The sequence below is a fragment of the Lepisosteus oculatus genome, chromosome 18, assembly GCF_040954835.1.
Source record: "Lepisosteus oculatus isolate fLepOcu1 chromosome 18, fLepOcu1.hap2, whole genome shotgun sequence".
Classification (NCBI taxonomy): domain Eukaryota; kingdom Metazoa; phylum Chordata; class Actinopteri; order Semionotiformes; family Lepisosteidae; genus Lepisosteus; species Lepisosteus oculatus.
This window is the reverse complement of record NC_090713.1, coordinates 12,693,407-12,713,818: the sequence shown is the minus strand read 5'-3', so window position 1 is coordinate 12,713,818 and position 20,412 is coordinate 12,693,407. Positions and strand designations below refer to the sequence as shown.

Below are 20,412 nucleotides of genomic sequence, written 5' to 3'. Positions count from 1 at the left end.
ATATTAATTTTATTTTTATTTTGAAAGGCTAAGAAAGGCTAAGACCTTGTCAGGTCAGTAATATCACTAGTTGTACTGATGGAAATACATATCAAGGCTACGAAGTTTACAGAAAAAGTGAGAGAGGTGTGTGACAGCTGTGGTGTATGAAATGAGGGTGTGTGCTAGGCCTACTTATTGTTCATACATTTCAGGCACCTCAAACCTCTCAAAAAGGCCACATATTGTCAGAAATTGTGGACTACAAAGAAAAAAGTGGATTGCAAACTCTGATCTTTAAGAAATTTATAACTGAGCTGCCAGAAGATAACATCTCTTTTACTATTTGCTTATAAAACTATGACTGTGTGTCTATAACTGCCCATAAGTATCTGTATAATTTTAGATTTTGAAAAGGTTTTGAGACCCTTGGACCTGGCTTTATAAAACCTTCATGCAGAATGTGCTGTCTTTGTTCCCCCAGTTTTAGAAGAAGACACTGGAGTAGCACTGGAAAAGCACTGGAAAAAAATCTGGGTATTTTCATGAGCTACAACTTGACTTTTAAAGAATGACAATCAAACCCCATTGTTTTGTACCCAATTACAGTGTGGTGCCTAGTGGAAAGACATTAAAATCAGACTACCAGGGGCTCACACTGTCCAGTTTTTCATCAAAACTTGTATTTTATCGGATGGATGCCCGTTTCTTTTTCTTCAATTGTTGAATAAGGGAAATAACATTTGCATCTGCCATTGTTAGGGATAATATAAAAAATCTTTCATTCTTTGTTACTTCCCTCTGCTGTGTGTTTTTATGGGGTTACCTGGGACATGGAGCTCTGGGTCACCCCTTATGTAAGATAATAGATGCAGGGGACACAGCTTAGTGAATAGTGTCCTAATGTTACTCTTTGTACTTAGATCATTATATAAATCCTTAAGGATCTATAACAGCTGGAAATTGATGTGTCACTCATGGATACACTTCTCATTGGACACTATTTAGAATGATCTAAATTTTGCTTTGAGAAATCCCAATCACCAGTTGATCCTTTTTAACTTAATTCCTAGGACATATCTATTGTCTCGGAGTCAGTTTCAATGCATATTACTGATTCCCCAAAGTGCACACTGTGTTCCCAAGGAGTCACAGGCACACTCTCTCCTGTAGTATGGGAAAGCACTGATATTTTAGAGTTTTAAAGTTTTGGGGAAAGGTGTGTGCAACACTGTCCACACTGTTGAAGCAGAGTGCTCCTTATTCCCCTCTGGTCTTATTGGTGAATTACCACTTCTATACTGACTGAGCAGCACTACAGAAAAGGGTCTAGCTGGCATTACTGCTGTGAAGACAGTGATTGAGACAGATGGAGAACAGACAAGAGAAAGAAAGGGACAAAGTTAAAGAGGAACAAGAGAGTGAGGAGCAGGTTTTAACCTGCGAGACAAGGAAATGAGAGGGGAAGCTTTTCTCACAAGATCAGGCATCTTATATTTCTCATCACAGTTTTATTACGGGGAAGGTGAGACACAGTGGGATGGAGAAGACTGTAGAAAGATGTGTCTGAATATAAAGCACTGAGTAGAACTTTTCTTTCTATTTAATTCCCACTTGCTCCTAATCAAAATCATGACCCCACCTGCCCACACCTCACTCAGATGTCCCAAGCTCTCAGACAGGGTTTTAACTCTTGGTATCAAAGTAGTTTTGCAAAATTCTGCAAATTTCAGTCAGTTCAAAATCATGAACTAAGTGAAAGTACTGCATGGTTACCATGTTGGTGAAGGAAGACGAGAATCTGCTGGTCTCACCCCTGGCGAGAGCAAGAGTTTGCGAGTATTGTGATATAAAACTGGCCCTTCCTGCTCACTAGTTGATGTAAGCGAACAAGAAGCCAAAACTTTAAAATGAATATGAGTGTGTTTTAGTTGGTTGGCAGATTGTTCTTTTTTTCAATACTGTATGGCCTGCTTGCTGTGAAGATTAAAGATCTCTCCAAGCCCATTGTTTCTCATTTCACCTCTGACGGCCACGACCACTCTAATCTCTCCGTCTGTGTACTCAAAGATGGTTTTCCGAACTCATACATCAGAAAGACTACTGAAACCAAAATGATTCTGCAGCTAGGATCACACCTTCTCCCTTCTCTTAACGACAGACTACTGTTCTTTTAAATTTTCTCCATTCATTGGAAGTTTCATTTCACACCTCTCTAAACCTATTCTGACTTCACACCTCTTGATTGGCCTCTCTTTCTGTCCCCTGCTCCCGCCTCCCACTCCTCCTCCCTCCCAGCCTTTGTTCTCCCGCTACATTACCTTTGCCTACTGCCTTGTCTCTCTCACACCTGAAGAAGGCTCCACGAACGAAACGTTGTGTTCTCTTTCTTCTTTTTTTCAGCATGGAATAAACCTTTTACTTGTGACTATATATTATGTCCTTGGAAAGATTGGACATGCTGACATAACACTGATGAAAGTGTACATACAGTATACACGTACACTACACTATGGACAGTATATGTACGTGGTGTAAGTGTATATGAAGAAGGACACATCTTAATGTGCAAAGTTATTGGCAGGTGATGTTACAGGAATACCTGTAATTATTTGAAGAGGATTCAATCTAATAGACTCTTAGACTTATGGAGAACAGTAAACCCTAATGTTGAAGACTTGTCATGTTATTCTACATCATGTGGAAAGCTTTCTAGCAGGATGTGACACAACTGAGGCTCCAGCATCTGCTGCACACTAAAACATAAACTAATTTTAATCATAATTAATCAGGTTATTTTCTAAAACTTACAAGTCACCTCCAATATCTTCTTAAACAAACCATGAGACCATTATGAACAGACAAAAAGTTTTCTTTCACCATAGTACAGCATTTTTACTACAGATGCCATTATCATAAACTGATAATAACAATGATCTCACACACCAAAATGCAACCTAAAAATCAAAAGCTGATGAAAACATAAAATTAGACAATAATTAATAAGAATTGCTTACACTTATATCACTTTTCTGGACACTCCACTCAAAGCTCTTTACAGATAATGGGGATCCCCTTCACCACCACCAATATACAACCTCCATCTGGATGATGCACCAGTATGCTCACAACACACCAGCTCTCAGTGAGGAGGAGAACAGGGTGATGAAGCCAATTCATAGATGGGGAGTATTAGGAGGCTATGATAGGTAAAGTCCAACGGGAAATTTGGCCAAGATGCCAGGGTAATAACCCTACTCTTTTCGAGAAAACCCTGGTATTTTAATGACCACAGACAGACCTTGGTTTTACATCTCATTCAAAGGATAGAGCCTGTTTACAGTATAGTCTCCCTGTCACTATATTGGGGCATTCGAATACATACAGATTGTGGGGTGACATACAGTAGACATTGTAAACAGGATACACATAGTGCAAAGTGCAGATAGTGCAAATTACAAGGCAATACATAACACAATATACCCAACACACTTGGGGGGGGGGGGTTATATAGTAATATAGCAATAACTAGAATAGCTTTTAATACTTTTAAATAATAATTTTGGGTATGTGAACATTATCAATCCGGGTCCTGTATTCACAGAACTTATGTTGATTTATTTTATATTTTCAATTTGTCTCGATGTTTTATCCAAGCTAGTACACATATGGTAACATGTACAAACTTTTTCAGCTGGCTGACAAGGCTACAACTTGAAAAGTTGATCTTTTAAAAACCAGGGATTTTTTCATCCTGCATATTTCTTTCTGGTGAGAGGACACAGTAAGTCATACAGTATAAGAAATCTAAGACTTCTACTGTATACTGTATACTTCTAGTGTATAATTACATTTTGTTATTGCAGAGTTATTATAAACTGTTTGAGGGGACATCATTCCAGGTGGAAATTGACTATTTGGCTGGAGGTCTTGCTGGGCTAAACTAAATTGTATCTTTAAACACAAAAACTGGAATGAAAAAAACATGTTTCCATTTGACAGGGTATTACAGCCTTTTGTATTTGAAACTTGTAGGGAATTTGGTTTTCACAATGGTTTTATAGCTTAGCTACATACAATGTAAAAACAACCAAATGCACAAGAACAGGCTGATGGTATTCTGTTAAAGAGCTTTAATTCATACAGGGGAAGAAGACGAGGAGATGCTTGTCACCAGTGATTTATTCTCTCAGAGTATAAGACAACAGAAGGGTACAATCAGGCTCTTAATAAAGATGATGTTAGTATATACAGCAGAAATTCAACATCTTTTCCTGTTCTCACAGATGTAATCACAGACTACAGCAACTTTTCAAAATAGGAAACAAAGGAAATTGTGAAGCACTGTTACTAGGGAATCTATATCCCTGGAGGTAAACATTTTTTTTAATTTACAATAGGATTGGGATAAGATAAAATGTTAAGCTATTTTAATACCCAGAAACCTATAAAACACATTCAAATGTATCTAAGAGGTGCTAGAAAATCAGGTTAAGCAAAACTTCAATAGATGGAAACTGCTGCCTGTCTCATTCTTGAGAAGGATGAAGACAGCAAGAATGAAGGTACTTCCAGGATTTTTGTTTTGTTCCAGACCTTCCTTATGCCTCTCAATGACCATTACTATAATGTCTATTTTGTGTGGTTTAAAGTCAGGGTCCCATGCTACCGTGACCATCGCGGTTCCACACAGGCTCGTGCCCCCTGCCACTCCACCCCGCCGGTTTGTCCTGCAACACCTGGGGCGCAAACTCGGGTCTCCGGCATAACGCAACAGGGAACCATCCGGATGAGCTAAAAGAGACCTCCCTCAACCCAGGCGGCTGAGGTCCCTGCTACGCACAGGAGGGCGATGATGTCACCGTGTCCGAACTACCTCTGCTACACCCCTCAAAATTACTATTTCTTTATTTATTTCACAATACAAATTATTTTCTATGTGATTACTGTATTTAAATTGCAGAATTTACTTTCATAATGCTTTGCTTTGTTCTGCTGGAAGCAAGCAGGGCAGGCAGGCGAAAGATCAAAAGGGCAGGGGTTGAGCTGAGAGGAACTGATGAAAGCACCAGGGAGAGTCTGAAGGAGAGTCAAAGCACATACACATGCAGGGTTCAAAGCACAGGAATCAGTCCAAGACGAACAGGCAAGGTCAAAGCACACAGAGAGAGGAGAAAACACTGGGGGGACACAAATCAAAGCTGAGAAGAAGTAAATGAGACTCTAAGATGAGAGGTTAACAAATTGGTAAATTTTGCATACCTAACTTATTTCCACAGCTACATCCTTTCAGATGTATATAAAATATCAGAAAATACAGGAGGAATACAAGAGTAAGACGCAGGTGAGAAAAGGAGGTTGGCCTTTCCACAGCAATTGAAGACTCTAAAACCCATTCAAATCTGCATAAATCCACCAATTCACATTCATGGAAGAATATGAGTAAAAAGTTCATATTCAATATTGGAAGAAACACCAACTACAGTACAAGCCAAATATTATAAATTTGGGAGCACAAACAGTTGGAAGAATTGCAAGGAAAACCTGGCATATTGTAAACATTTTTTGGTATGAAAATAAATTGGGGAAAGATTCTTGAAGAAATATAAAACAAAATCCTCATTAGGAGTCATTTTTCTTCTGGGACAAACACCAGATGAACGGCCTTCAGAGGCAGAGAGATACTTGTTTAGAACTGTCAGAACTGCAGCCATGAAATAAATCACTAGAAACTGGTTAAAGCTGGACAGACCTTGTGTTCAAATGAAGAAGGACTCTATGAATGAAATCTCATGAAGAATATTATCCACAGAATTATAAATGAACCACAACATATACATGTGTAAAAAAGGATGGGTAAAATGGGAAAGGTTGCATGTCGTGTCTCTCAGTAATGAGATATTAACAAAGAAGCCACAAACAAGAACTTGTATAAGATTGCGTAGCAGTTTTTTGTATTTCTAGGTGCCCCCCTTCTTTTTTGTTCTGTTCTTCCTCGGTGTTTCTTTTCTAATGCATGTGAAAATGGCAATATTCTGTGTCTCAGCATACCTAAATAAAACAATAAAAAACAAAGAAATCGCCAGTGTTCACTTACTTCAGTGTTGTTAATTTACAGTTGGGATCCCTCAGAGCTGCAGACAGCAGTTTCACTCCTGAATCCCCCAGGTTATTGAGACCCAGATCCAGCTCTGTCAGACTGGAGTGTTGAGACTGAAGAACAGAGGCCAGATCTTCACAACATCTCTCTGTTAGTTCACAGTTACACATCCTGCAGACAAAAAGACAGGAGCACAGCTGAACATCTGCACAGCTCATCCACATCCTTCTTTCCAAGTCTTCACTACAACACCCAGCTCAGCAGTAATATAAAACATTATGGCATTATCCATCTCAGAGTGTCCATGGATGAAGATGATGAAGACAACAGCTGTTTCAAGTTTGGGGTCCAGAAGGAAGAAGAAAGATGAGAAGAAAACTGTCAGGAAGAGAGACAGTTGGGAAACAGTGAGACACGTGGAGCTACAATGAAAAGGGGAACAGAAAGAAAGACTTTGACTTTTAACCAAAATAAAAATTGCTTCACATTTATTATATGTCATCTTCTTATATTTATGTTTAGTTAGTTATGGGGTTATATGTTGTTTTCTTCAAAAGGTTTATTAATCCCAATGTAAATTACCAACACTTCAGTAAGTGAACTGGAGATTTTGTTACTGTTGTTTGTAGATATGTTGAGAAAAACAACATTCCCATTTGAAGAAAAAAGCATCAACCAGGGTTTTAAGCATAACAAAACATAAAATAAAATAATAAAAATCATAATGTTAAGCAGTAAAACATCTTTTATGAGCATGTGAAAGGCATGGTGAATCAGAGATTCTCAAAAATTACTGTTGTGACTGGAAACTCCGTTTCCAGATCGCCTGGCACTCGAGAGGTAGCCACATGAACACATACACACACACATATGCAAACATTCCACTATCAAAACAAAGGCGATAACACTGGTTTCCTACAAAAACAAACTAGTCTGGAATTAGGGGATAGCTTTGCTTGCTCTGTGGGTGCACACGCAGAGTAAAGTAAGCTTGTTCCTGTATTATGAAAATTAATCATTAACTCAAACCAAACACTTGTTTTAGAAGTGAAATTAACTGAATTGGTAATCAACTCACGCATCTCTAATAAATAAGCTGTTTGGATTTCTCACCGGTATAATGGTTTCTCCCGCAAACCCGTAGGACCCCAATTTTGGCATGGCAACAGGGACTGGCTTAGTAGTGCCTGTTTCAGGATTGCACATGCGTGGATTGATTTGTATGAAGGTACCATTAAAAGGGGGTAGTATTTTCTAAAATAACAGTTATGTACGAAATGGAGTATGATATTGTATTTTTGGTAATAATATGTTCATTGTTTATTTGTATATTTAATGTAGAAATGTGTACATCAGAATTCTGATTATTATTTTGTCAAATTATTTTTTGTGCTTTATAGTGGAATATTCTAGGGGGAGGAGTTTAACCTAGAAAAGGAGCTCTTGAAGTTAGGAAGGGGGAGTTAGGAGAAGGTGGATTGTGGGGTAGAATTGGAGCTGCCTGCAACAATCTAGTGTTTTTTTTGTACAGTAATTAATGTATCTATTTCGTATTATAGCTTTGTGTTGTTTTTGTTTTTTTTGGTTAGTTTGTGATTTTCACTTAGTTTTTTGGGGTGTGGACTTTGGGAACATAGTTCCTCATAAAAAACACCATTCCACATCTTTGCAATTGTGGCTGTGCCATCGTTATTGTAATCTTCTATCTACGCCTCTAAACTCTGCAAGGAGGAGATTGTGACAACTGTACTTTGCATGATTGGAAACAAATGCGTGATTGAATCAACGAAATGCTGTGGTGTTACTTTTACAAAGACGGTCAATGAAAAAAAGAATGTGGACCAGGGCAATACTTTGAGTTTACAGCTTGTCCAAGGTCATTCATTATAAATACTATTAGTAATATCTTCGGTAAAGACTTTGATGGCGACAGCTCAAACATGAGAGGTTGACCTTTATTAGCTCCACCTTGCGGAAATTCCGGATAGTATTATTTTACCTGCGTTATCATGCGGTATCATGTGGATCTATGCGAGAATATACGGTATTAATACCATAACTTGCGGTATACCGCGTCAAGCGCACCGCAAAATAATGCGGTATCGCCTGCTTGTTTTGAATGGCTGCATCTGTATTTCTGCTCCAGAAAAATTGTGCATTTCCAACATTACTCTGTATGTTGAGATTTTAACTTTATATTTAGGCTCAAATTTAAACTATAAATCTTATCTAATTGCTAACAGTAAATACTGATGTTTTACTCCCCTTTACCACAAATATGTATTTGTATTGTAACTGGGATTCACTTTTTTTTCTGTCTGTGTTTCTCCTTACTCTCTCTCGCCCACTGCGATTCAGACACAGAATGGTAAAAGATGGCAACAAGTCAGGCAGCCAGAGGGAAGGTGGGTCCTCTTCCTGCCTTCATAACTACAAATCCAACTAGGAATGGCTTAAGTGACATACAGAGTCATGTAACTGACAGTTTGAGGTACCATTTTGTGTAAATTTCACTTTTTTGCTGATAGGTTAAGCTGCCCAAACTCAGGCCCAAAGTCATGTGACTGATTTTTCTCTCTGTTTCATTGACTAAACTCAAAGATCACAAGCGCCACCATTTTAAATGGGATGTGTAGTTCTTAGTTCAGTTTGAATTTTAACTCTATGTACTGGCTTCGTATTTGGCCAGGGCTTTAAATAGAGGGAGCACCAAAAATATTTGGAGCCATCTCCGCTTTAAAGGTACCCTCCTTGTGGAAGAATTTTCACTTTAAATGTTTGCCCAGCCTACTAGAGGAATTTAAGAGAGATCCCGATCTTCACCAACCCCTCAAACACTCTACAGACCCTCCACCTGAGACTGTGTTTATCCTGCTCTTGTAGAAGAGGACTTGGGTCTGGCCCAGCAGAAAGTGCACTGGGTACAATTCTCTTCTTACTAACATAACTCACCCTGAACACAACAGCAGCCGGAACACAACCGCACATCCTGAGTGTTTTTTCTTTGAGAATGAATGTGGGTGCCTTGCACTATGTTCATCCTCTCCAGACATTTTACCAATCCTAATCCAGTCCCTTCTGTTCCTCTTTTTTCCTGATAATCTCTCCCTTTTCCCCCCTGTCTATTGAAATTAAACTCACCCACACCTCCAAGCTCACTAGTTGATCCGTACACTCTGGATCTCTCTATAGTGCTGTCGTGATTCTCGCTCTCCAGCTTTTTACTCTAGGGACACGTAGCCTCGGACCCCCTCAAGTTCAATGAGCACAGTACATTTTTATTTAACCTGGTTGAACTAAAATATAGCTTGTATTCACTGGAACCCTTACAGTATAGCACCCCAAACAATTACAGTATCTCCACAGTTTTACTAGAGGAATTCTAGTGAGATCCTGCTCTTCACCAACCCCTCAAACTCTCACTCCCTCCCTCGTGACTTCTTCCTGACATAACTCACATTGAACACAACAGCAGGGCTGCTGAAGGCCAAACTAAGGTTAGAGAAGAGACTCATCATGGGAGCAGGTATTGAAGCAGTGAAAGTGAACCTGTTTCTCTGCAAAGAAGTGTAACTATAACCAGAAGTATAACATTAAATTCATTCTGTATATATGATATAGGATGACCTAAGTTCTTAATTTGACCGATGTTGTGGCCCACTTCAGTCAATTGCACAAAAAAATAAACTTTTAATTTGGCAGTGGCTCCTCCTGAAACAGCCATGAATCAATCTGTGAAGATATTAAGCTTTTCAGGAATTTCAACTGTAATTCTAACAGTGATCACAAGATGACTTCACAAGGTTTGTGTGCCCAGTTTTTCACTTTACCGTGCAGTTTATTACAACCAACAAATAACCTCCTTACTTTCTGTAATTTAAATTTTAATTTAAGGTATTCACTGAGTCTCTTAAACCAAAAGAAACAAAATCATTGGTACGCTTGTCTAAAGGAAAATAGATTGAGTCCTCACTACAATAAATCAAGTGAGAATAATGTGTATCCTGTGTGCACTGTTCTCAGCTGTTAATCATCAGTTTTACTCGCAGCCTCTGATGATCGAGAAACTTGCTGCCTCTTCACTGCTCTCCGCAGATCCTGAATGTTTTGAGAATGAAAGTGGATGCCTTGCATGATGTTCAGCCTCTCCGGACGTTTTATCAATCCCAATCCAGTCCCTTCTCTTTCTCTCTTTTCCCGATAATCTCTCCTCTTTTCCTCCACTTGTTCATTACATTTAAACTCACCCCACTCTGAGCTCACTAGCCAATCCGTATACTCCGGATCTCTCCACAGTGCTGGCGAGATACTCACTCTCTTTTTTCTCTCGGGTCACATAGCCTCAGAGCCCCTCCAATTCAATGAGCACAATACATGTTTATTTATCCTGGTTGAACTACAATGTAACTTGCATTTCACCTGAACATGTCTACATTAACATTATATTCACATACTGTACTAAAACAACAAAAAATCCATATTAAAACTGTTTACATAAATTCACACAGAATTACAGAAGGGACAGACAGACTCTGCTGGATCTAAAACAGACACAAACTACTTGACAACAATGGTAGTGCACAAGACTCCCCACTGTGAGTTGTCAGCTTTGGACAATGCGGGGTGTTTGGGAGTGTGGGGTCCACCGGCTAACTGTCTGATATCTACGAAGAAGACAAAGTGCCTGTGTTGAATTAATACATGGGTGAAATATTGGTTTAAATATTTTAGGAATGATTGATAAAGGTCTGTCGAGATAAGAACAAAAATTCAAGTTAGAGAGAGAAAAGTTGTGCACCTCTGCCTATTAAGCTTTCGACGCGGTTCTGTGATGAACAATTTAATCAGCCACTTGAACTTTTAATGCAGGGCTCTCAATTAGAGATGTCAATGGTTCAGATGGAAAAAAAAAATTACGCACAGCTGAAAGTTAGAGGGCTGTAATTGATGGTATCTTTGCCCCCTAGTGGTGACCAGCGGTAGAGCATTAATTGTTCTCTGCTGTGTCACAGAGAGAAAGCTGTACAGGCTTTCCCAGGAAGGCAGTATCCCCACACATGCTTCCAGGGAGTGTCAGGGAGAGATGGCAGCTGAGAAAGGTGCACAGCCTGTACAGAGCTTTCCCCTCAGCTGTGGCCAGAGATCATTCCTCTAAAGTATGAGACTATTTCAGTTCCCAGCAGGCCAGGGAAAACAGGGAGCATATCAGGGAGATGACCCTATATTAACAGCATTCCCTGTGATGTAGTGCACACAGAATCTGACATGAATATCTGCCTGTACACTGCAGGGAATACAGTCCCAAAGTAGCTCACATCCAGTCCACACAGTGCCAGCAGCCTGGGTCCATGACTAGCAGGTGTTGTAACTGGGGGACAATGGCTCAGAACAGTCTGCTGGTGAAGAATAAGAAGTGGCCCAGTTCTGTCTCCATTCTAGTATTGTGGCTATTGGGTTGTTTAAGAGGGGAGACGCAGGGGGACATAGTGGTTAACGTGGCTGTATCGCAGTGCCAGGGCCCTGGTTCAGCTCCGGACCTGGGGAGATATTTGTGTGAAGTTTGTATCTTCTCTCTGTGTTCTCATTTGTTTCCTCTGTCGATCCCCTGATGGACTGACAACCAGTACAGGCTCCTGTGTTGGGCCCATTGCTTGCTAGCATAGGCTCTGGCTCACTCATGACCCTGAGTTAGAAACAGTGGAGTCCAGGACAGACTGGGTGTCTCCTGCTCTCTACACACACAGAGAGCACCACTACTCTAGCAGACTGAGGAGGAAAGGAGGCAGTGGGGACAGGTCAACCCCACAGGTGATCAGTAGAAAGAGGACCAGGGCGAGTTTGAGGTCTCCTGCGCTCAATTCTGCAGGACACAAGGCCAGGCCGTGAGCAGTTGATGACAACAGTTGAGAGTCCTCTAGGGTTTCTCACAGTGCCTGACATCCCAGCCATGACCATGATCTCATCAGTGTACTCCGAGTCCCGGATAGTAGGATCAGGACAGCCCGGGATGTAAGGTCCGTGCTGACCCAGCGCAGGCTTCTATTATAGACTGTATACTTCTACTACATAATCACTTTTTGAATTCTAGAGGTATTATAAAATATTTGAGAGGACAGCATTCTAGGTGGAAAATGACAATTTGGCTGGTAGTCTTATCATGCTAAACTAAACTGTATCCTTAAACACAAATAATGAAAACTGAAATGAATACATTCTGGGTCCAGATAAGGCATTTGACAGGGTACTACAGTCTTTTGTATTTGAAACTTGTAGGATTTTCATAATGGTTTTATTGTTTGTCTACATGCAATATAAAAGCAACCAAATGCACAGGAACAGGTTGATGGTATTCTGTCAGACACCTTTAATTCATACAGGGAACAAAACAAGGAGATTCTTGTCACCAGTGATTTATTCTCTCAGAGCGTACGTCTACAGAAGGATACAGAGGGAGGTGATATAGCAGGAGAACACACAATCAGGCTCTTTATCAAGATGGTGTTAGTATATACAGCAGAAATTCTGTTCTCACAGATGTAATCACAGACTACAGCAACTTTTCAGAATAGGGATTAATTCTGAAGCAATTTTATTGGGGAATCTATATCCCTGGAGGTCAAAAATAAATTTAATTTACAATAGGATTGGGATAAGATAAAATGTTGAGCAACTGCAATACCCAGAAACCTAGAAAACACATTAAAATGTGATTAAGAGGTGCTAGAAAATCAGCTCAAGCAAGACTTCAATAGATGGAAACTGCTGCCTGTCTAATTCTTGAGAAGGATGAAGACAGAAAGAATGAAGGTACTTCCAGGATTTCTGTCTTGTTCCAGACCTTCCTTATGCCTCTCAGTGACCATTACTAAAATGTCTATTTTATGTGGTATAAAGTCAGGGTCCCATGCTACTGTGACCGTCAAGGTTCTGCGTGGGCTCGCGCCCTCTGGCGCTCCACCCCGCTGGTTCGTCCTGCAACACCTGGGTCTCCAGCATAATGCAACAGGGAACCAGCCACATGAGCTAAAGGAGACCTCCCTCATCCCAGGCGGCTGAGGTCCCTGCTACGCACAGGGAGGGCGATGACGTCACCATGTCCAAACTAGCTCCACTACACTATTTCTATAAACCCCTCAAAATGACTCTTTCTTTCTTTCTTTTCTACACAATACAAATTCTTGTGATTACTGTATTTAAATTGTAGAATTTATTTTCATAATGCTTTGCTTTGTTCTGCTGGAAGCAAGCAGGGCAGCCAGAAGAAAGTGAAACTAGAGACATGATCGAAAAGGCAGGGGTTAAGCTGAGTGGAACTGATTAAAGCACCAGGGAGAGTCTGATGGAGAGTCATTTAACATGCAGGGTTCAAAGCACAGGGATCAGCCCAAGACGTGGTCAAACAGGCAAGGTCTAAGCAAAAGGAGAGGAGAAAACACTGGGGAAATGTGAAAAGAAGTAAACGAGACTCTAAAATGAGAGATTAACAAATTGGTACATTTTGCATACCGAACTTATTTCCACAGCTACATCCTTCCAGATTTATATAAAATATAAAAATACGGGAGGAATACAAGAGTAAATCGCAGGTGAGAAAAGGAGGTTGGCAAATCCACAGCAATTGAAGAATCTAAAACCGTTCAAATCTGCATAAATCCACCAATTCACATGCAGGGAGAGAATGTGAGTGAAAAGTTCACATTTAATATTGGAAGAAATACCAATTACAAGAAAAATATGATAAATGTGGAAGCACAAACTGTTGGAAGAATTGCGAGGAAACCTGGCATATTATAAACACCTTTTGGTATTAAAATAAATTCTTATTTATTAATAATAAAGATTCTTGAAGAAATATAAAAAATCCTCTTTAGGAGTCATTTTTCTTCTGGGACAAACACCAGATGAACAGCCTTCAGAGGCAGAAAGATACTGCAGCCATGAAATAAATCACTAGAAACTGGTTAAAGCTGGACAGACCTTGTGTTCAAATGAAGACGGACTCTATGAATGAAATATCATGGAGAATATTACCCACAGAATTATAAATCAGCAACAACATATACATACAGATGCAGCAATTCAAAACGAGCTGGGTATGCTGTGGTACAACGCAGTGGGCGTGTTGTATCAAAATGCTTCTTAACGCATCATTTTCGTCATACCGCATTTTACCGCATGCGTTTAGATTATGTTAAAAGTATCTGGAACCACCTTATAAAACCGCCAGCTGGAGCTAATAAACCTTAACCTCTCATATACAGCATTTGAGCTATCACCAAAAAACACCTGGTTTCAAATCAAATTTGATCGAGATCAAATCTCGATCACTGCTGACAATTTTTATTTAATTAAGAATTTATGTTATGTACTCTTTAGACTTTTAATTTTAAACTCTGTATTACAGCATGTTAATCATTAAACATTAAAAAGTTGGTATATGTTATAAAACCAAGATTGCTCAGTTGGACAAAAGTACACAATCTACCACCTTTATCATAAATATTTTAATTATGCATAAATATTTAAGATATTACTAATAGTATTAATAATGAATGACCTTGGACAACCTGTAAACTCAAAGTATTACTCTAGGCCACTTCTTTTGTAACCATCTTTGTAAACGAGAAGACTTTATTTTTTCATTGACCAAAAGTAACACCACAGCATTTCCTTGATCCGATCACATATTCGTTTCCAATCATACAAAGTAAGTTTTGAGAATTTCCAATTCACCATGCCTTTCACATGCTCATAAACTATATTAATTTAGGAACATAAACATATTATGTAAACTGTACTGTATATGGCTGGTATTGGTAGTTTAAAGAAAAAATACAAATTTCTCCCTAAACATTTTAAGTATCAAAGTCTAATATGTGGTTATTTCAGAAACGTTTTTATGTGCTTCTTCTGACCATATTACTGTATGTTTATATACTTTGTGTGAAAAGTGATAGTTTTAATTAAATTAAATCCTTAATATTAAGGATGTTAAAGTGCTAGAGGTGTAAAAAAATACAAAAATGCACATGAGCAAAAAGTTTTAGAAATGGAGCAGGTGAAAAGATTTGTAAATATATTTTGTTAAGGTAAGTCCGTTTTTTGCCACACATAAAATACATTTTTCCAAGAAAGTTAAGCGCTCGTCACTAATAAAACTCCTAAATAAAGACATAAACCTAGAAGTCTAAAGATTATTTTATTCAATGTTGGTAGCAGGATGAACTGTCTGGTTGAGCTAAGTGTATATTTTGTCACAGAGTTGCTTCAGCTTATTAAAAACACCCATGATGTTCAAACTGATTTTTTTACACAGACGACCGACACAGCTTTGTGTTGTGAATCTCTTTTTCTAATAAAACATTTGTCAGTCTGTCCGTGGTGAGAGGGGGGATGTCTTTCATTGGAAGGTTCGCCTATTCTACTTTGAAAATGAAGAGGGGGAGGAAAAGAGTTGTAAAACCGGTTTCTTTACAAACAATGTATCCAGTGGGGCAATTTAACAGGCGCCTCAAGCCATTGAAAGGCTTCATTGAAAACCTAAAATAGCAAATATTCTGGACACTATATTGACATTTTTAGAATTTGATTAATAGGGAATATATTATGGAATCTAAAGAAATTAACAACAATATAATTATATTCATATACTGTAGCTTCAATCCTGCTAAACTAAAAATTAGACACAAGAAGAGTATTATTGGACAATGTTGTGAGGCTCTGGTGAAATTTCTCTGTAAACAGAAGAGTTAAAGAGGAGACACTTGTGTATCGCCCCCTTTTAAACATGTAAAAAAGGAACATTCCAATGTTAATGCGACACGGAAGACATTATTAATAATGTAGTGAATTTGGGTTCAGCGAGGTCGGACACAGAGACTCAGACTTTGTGGAGTGAAAAACGGTGCATAATTTCTTTTCGGCACAACCAGCCAGCCAGCACTCCCGCGCACCAGCCGAGAGAGAGAGAGAGAGAGCGCCAGAGAGAGCGAGCGAGAGAGAGCGAAAAGGGGCTGCAGCAGAACCTGGCACTGCTGGAGCAGTACTGTCAGACCTGGGCACTGACAGTCAATCTGGACAAGACCAGAGTTATGGTTTTCCAGAAGAAAGCCAGATCTTAGGGAAACAGGTACAAATTCATACTTAACAACAACACATTGGAGCACACATCCAGCTACACATATCTCGGTCTCACCATCAGCTCTTCTGGGAGTTTTGACCTGGCAGTGAAGGCACTGAGAGAGAAGGCAGTGAGGGCTTTCTACGCAATAAGAAGGAGGCTCTTCAACATCAACCCACCAACAAGAATCTGGCTCCAAATATTTGGAAGTGTAATCCAACCCATTGCCCTATACGGCAGTGAAGTGTGGGGTCCCCTCACAGACCAGGATTACACTCAATGGGACAAACACTCCACAGAAACTCTGCACATGGAGATCTGTAGAAACATCCTCCGTGTGCAGAGAAAAACAACTAACAACGGGTGCAGGGCCGAATTAGGCCAGTACCCACTATTGATAAACATACAGAAAAGAATATTAAAGTATTGGCTACACCTAAAAAACAGCGACCAAAATTCCTACCACCACAAAGCCCTGCTGAGTCAAGAGCTGAGCCCAAAACAGAGCCCCCCGAGCCAGCTGGTCATGAGGCTCACTGACCCGAGCCACACCGACACTAACCAGCCTCAGGACAGCACTGCTAGAGCACCACAACCCAGACTCAACCACATCACAGCACAGATCAAACAGCAATATCTCACACACTGGGACACACACACACAAACACAACATAAACTGGAATGCTACAGAACCCTAAACAGACAATACACACTAGCTGAATATTTGACCAAAATAAGAAACAACAAACAGAAACAGACCCTGACGAAGTACAGGCTCAGTGACCACAGCCTGGCCATAGAAACTGGGCGACACAGGCAGACATGGCTGCCCAGAGTGGACATGCTGTGCTCCCACTGCCAGCGGGGAGAAATAGAGACAGAGGTGCACTTCCTACTGCACTGTGACAGATACTCTGGGATTAGAGAAACATTCTTCCCGAAATTCAGAAATCTAACGAACACGAACAAGAAATTAAATTGCTCATAAATCACTTATTCTATATAAATACAGCGTAATTGCCCTCCGAAAATCCTCTTTTTCTTGTTTTTTTTAGAGACCTTGATCGAAACTGATTATATAATTATACGAATTACACGAATATAATTATATCTTATTAATTTCTTGAGATACGCGACTCTTTTAATACAGTCTTTGCTGTGCTCTAGAGGATCCTTGTGATATTTCGAGCTCTGGTTGAATGATAAGTGTCGCAGTTTAAATCATTTTCGTAGTTAGAAATTATGGAACGCTCTGTTAAAAGCAAGGGAGTTTTTATGTCCGTTGCAGTTCTTTTGCAACATGAATATAATTATATCTTTATTAATTTCTTGAGATATGCGATTCCATATTATATTCCCTTTTAATCAAATTCTAAAAGTATGCTTGTTGACTCCGGTATCGCGTTAGTTAAAGACTTCGATGCTTAAAATGTTTAGGGAGAAATGGAATACTGGTGTGTATGTTTTCTTTAAAGTACCGAGACCAGCCATATACTGTATGTTTAAGTTCCAAAATTAATATCGTTTATGGACTTCACACGCGTTGCAGTATGCTCCTATTCTTTTTATGCTCAGGCACTAAGATTTCCCTTCTGCTTTGTGTAAGGATGGTATCAAAAGCAATCTTAAGTGGTGAGAAAGCTGTGCTCAATGTATTTAAGGGACTTTCGAAACTCTGCCCCAAAGTCATGTGACTGATTTTTCGCCCTGTTTCGTTGGTTAAACGCAATGATCACAAGCACCACCATGGTAACTGGGATGTGTAGTTTTTAATTCCGTTTGAATTATAACTGTACGTACTGTCTTCATATTTGGCCAGGGCTTTAAAGAGAAGGCGCGCCAAAAAATTTCGGTGCCGTCGTCTCCGCTTAAAAGGTACCCCCGTGCTGGAAGAATTTGACCTCGGAACATTTGCCCAGCGTACTGTTAAACCAACGCATTAGCATGTTAAAGCGATTCTATTGAGGGAGTAGCCCAGCTACCACTTAACACTGTACTTCCTACTTTGAATGCCTGTGAAACCGGTTTAATTCGTCACAGCCAGCACTCTGGGAGAGAGGGGGTTGAGTAGTGGAAGCAGGCGAGATTTTCAGCGAAAGACACCTCCCCCTCAAAAACCCAGTAAGCAGTAATGCTTTAAGTTGAAAATCGAGGTAGATTTTGAGGATGATAAAGAGGGTAAACTGGGATGGGAGGAGGGTTTGGTTTTGCATAAGGGTTTTGCATAAGGGGCAGAAGATTTCCCTTCTGCTTTGTGTAAGGGAATTGAGTGTAAGTAAAATTACCTTACACTCAATTTAAACACAAGCTGTCTTTCTGTTTGAACCTCTAAGCTGGTTCATACAGAAAATGTAGAAATGCATTAGCCTGATTATGATTAAAAAACACATAATTAAACACGCGTTTGCGATTTAAATCAGAACACGATTTAAATCAATATAAATGTTTATATTGTAACGCATACTGTCCAGCCTCCATTTCTCTATAAAAATTTACTCTGTTGCACACACACACACAATAGAAGCAGGAACCGCTGTCAGAAGGGAAGAAGGTGACTATTCATTGTTATCAAAAATGACTTAGAATCGATCATGTTGCGATATTTTGAAATATAAAAGTCAATTGATTGTCCATAATATCGCTATTCTATTTTTTCGAAGAAATGTTTGTTAAAAGAAAAGTCCAGCACCAGCTAGATTCGAACACACAACCTGTGCATTGTTAGTCACGCACCTAGACCAGTAGGCTACAGGGGAACTCACATGAACAGGGGGGCGAAACAGCCTTACACAGCCCTGTCGCAGTACACGAATATAATCATACCGTTATTAAATTCTTTAGATACGCGATTCCATATTATATTCCCTTTTAATCAAATTCTAAAAGTATGCTTGACTCCGGTATCACGTTAGTTAAAGACTTCGAAGCTTAAAATGTTTAGGGAGAAATGGAATACTGGTGTGTATTTTTTTCTTTAAAGTACCAAGACCAGCTATATACTGTATGTTTATGTTCCAAAATTAATATCGTTGATGGCCTTCACACGCGTTACAGTATGCTCCTATTCTTTTTATGCTCAGCTACTAAGATTTCCCTTCAGTGGTAAAATTAGATATGAATATTCAATACTTAAACGGGCACAGTTAAGACATTAAATATACATATACATACTGTATACAGTACAGTTTGCATACGGTAATATGTTTATGTTCCTAAATCAATCTCTTTTATGAGCATGTGAAAGGCATGGTGAATCACTGTACTTTGCATGATTGGAAACAAATGCGTGATTGCGAAATGCTGTGGTGTTACTTTTACAAAGACGGTCAATGAAAAAAAGAATGTTGACCAGGGCAATACTTTGAGTTTACACTTACAGCTTGTCCAAGGTCATTCATTATTAATACTATTAGTAATATCTTCGTTAAAGACCGATGGCCACAGCTCAAACATGAGAGGTTGAGCTTTATTAGCTCCACCTTGCGGAAATTCCGGATACTATTATTTTGCTTGTCGTATTATAGGAGAATTTACGGTAACTAGCGGTATTTACCGGTAGCTTGCAGTAGACTGCGTACAGCGTACCGGAAAATAATGCGGTATCGCCCGCGCATTTTGAATGGCTGCATCTGTAGGGCTTTCGGGCTCACGTGGGTTTGCGCCCTACACCCTGCGGTACCGCCGTGTACATACAGTACGAACATGCTGTTATATTTAGGAATATAAAACATGTCAATATAGTGTCCATAATATTTTTCAACTAAATGTTTATTTGTTAAAAGAAAACTCCTAGCAACAGCTAGATTTGAACACCCAACCTCAGTCTTAATAGTCAGTTATAGTACTTAAGCCATCACACCACAAATGCAGTCATGTAGCAAGCTGTAAAACAGCTGTACACATATCAATAGAAAGTCTTATACTACTGTTTGTGCTACAGTACATGAATATAATTATATCGTTATTCATTTCTTTAGATATGCGATTCCATATTATATTCCCTATTAATCAAATTCTAAAAGCATGCTATTGTTTACTCTGATAACGAGCGTATTCACAGAAAAGGTTAAAACTATCACTTTTCACAAAGTATATTGTAATGCTCCAGGGTTCTGGTCAGCCCCCCCACCGTCATGGACTCGAACCCGGGCCGGCGGCGTAGCTTAACAGGGACCCAACTGCTTGAGTTAAAGGAAGATCTCCCATCAGCCTC

At 39.5% G+C, this 20,412-nt stretch overlaps 1 protein-coding gene across 1 annotated transcript in view; it reads right to left on the bottom strand.

Moving 5' to 3' along the window:
- LOC107076077 (NACHT, LRR and PYD domains-containing protein 12-like) overlaps positions 1–20,412 on the bottom strand; it is a 703,435-nt gene that overhangs the window by 517,219 nt on the left and 165,804 nt on the right. Inside the window, exon 11 of the mRNA XM_069180182.1 lies at positions 6,077–6,250. Coding sequence (XP_069036283.1) covers positions 6,077–6,250 — 174 coding nt within the window. The remainder of the gene's footprint in view (positions 1–6,076; positions 6,251–20,412) is intronic.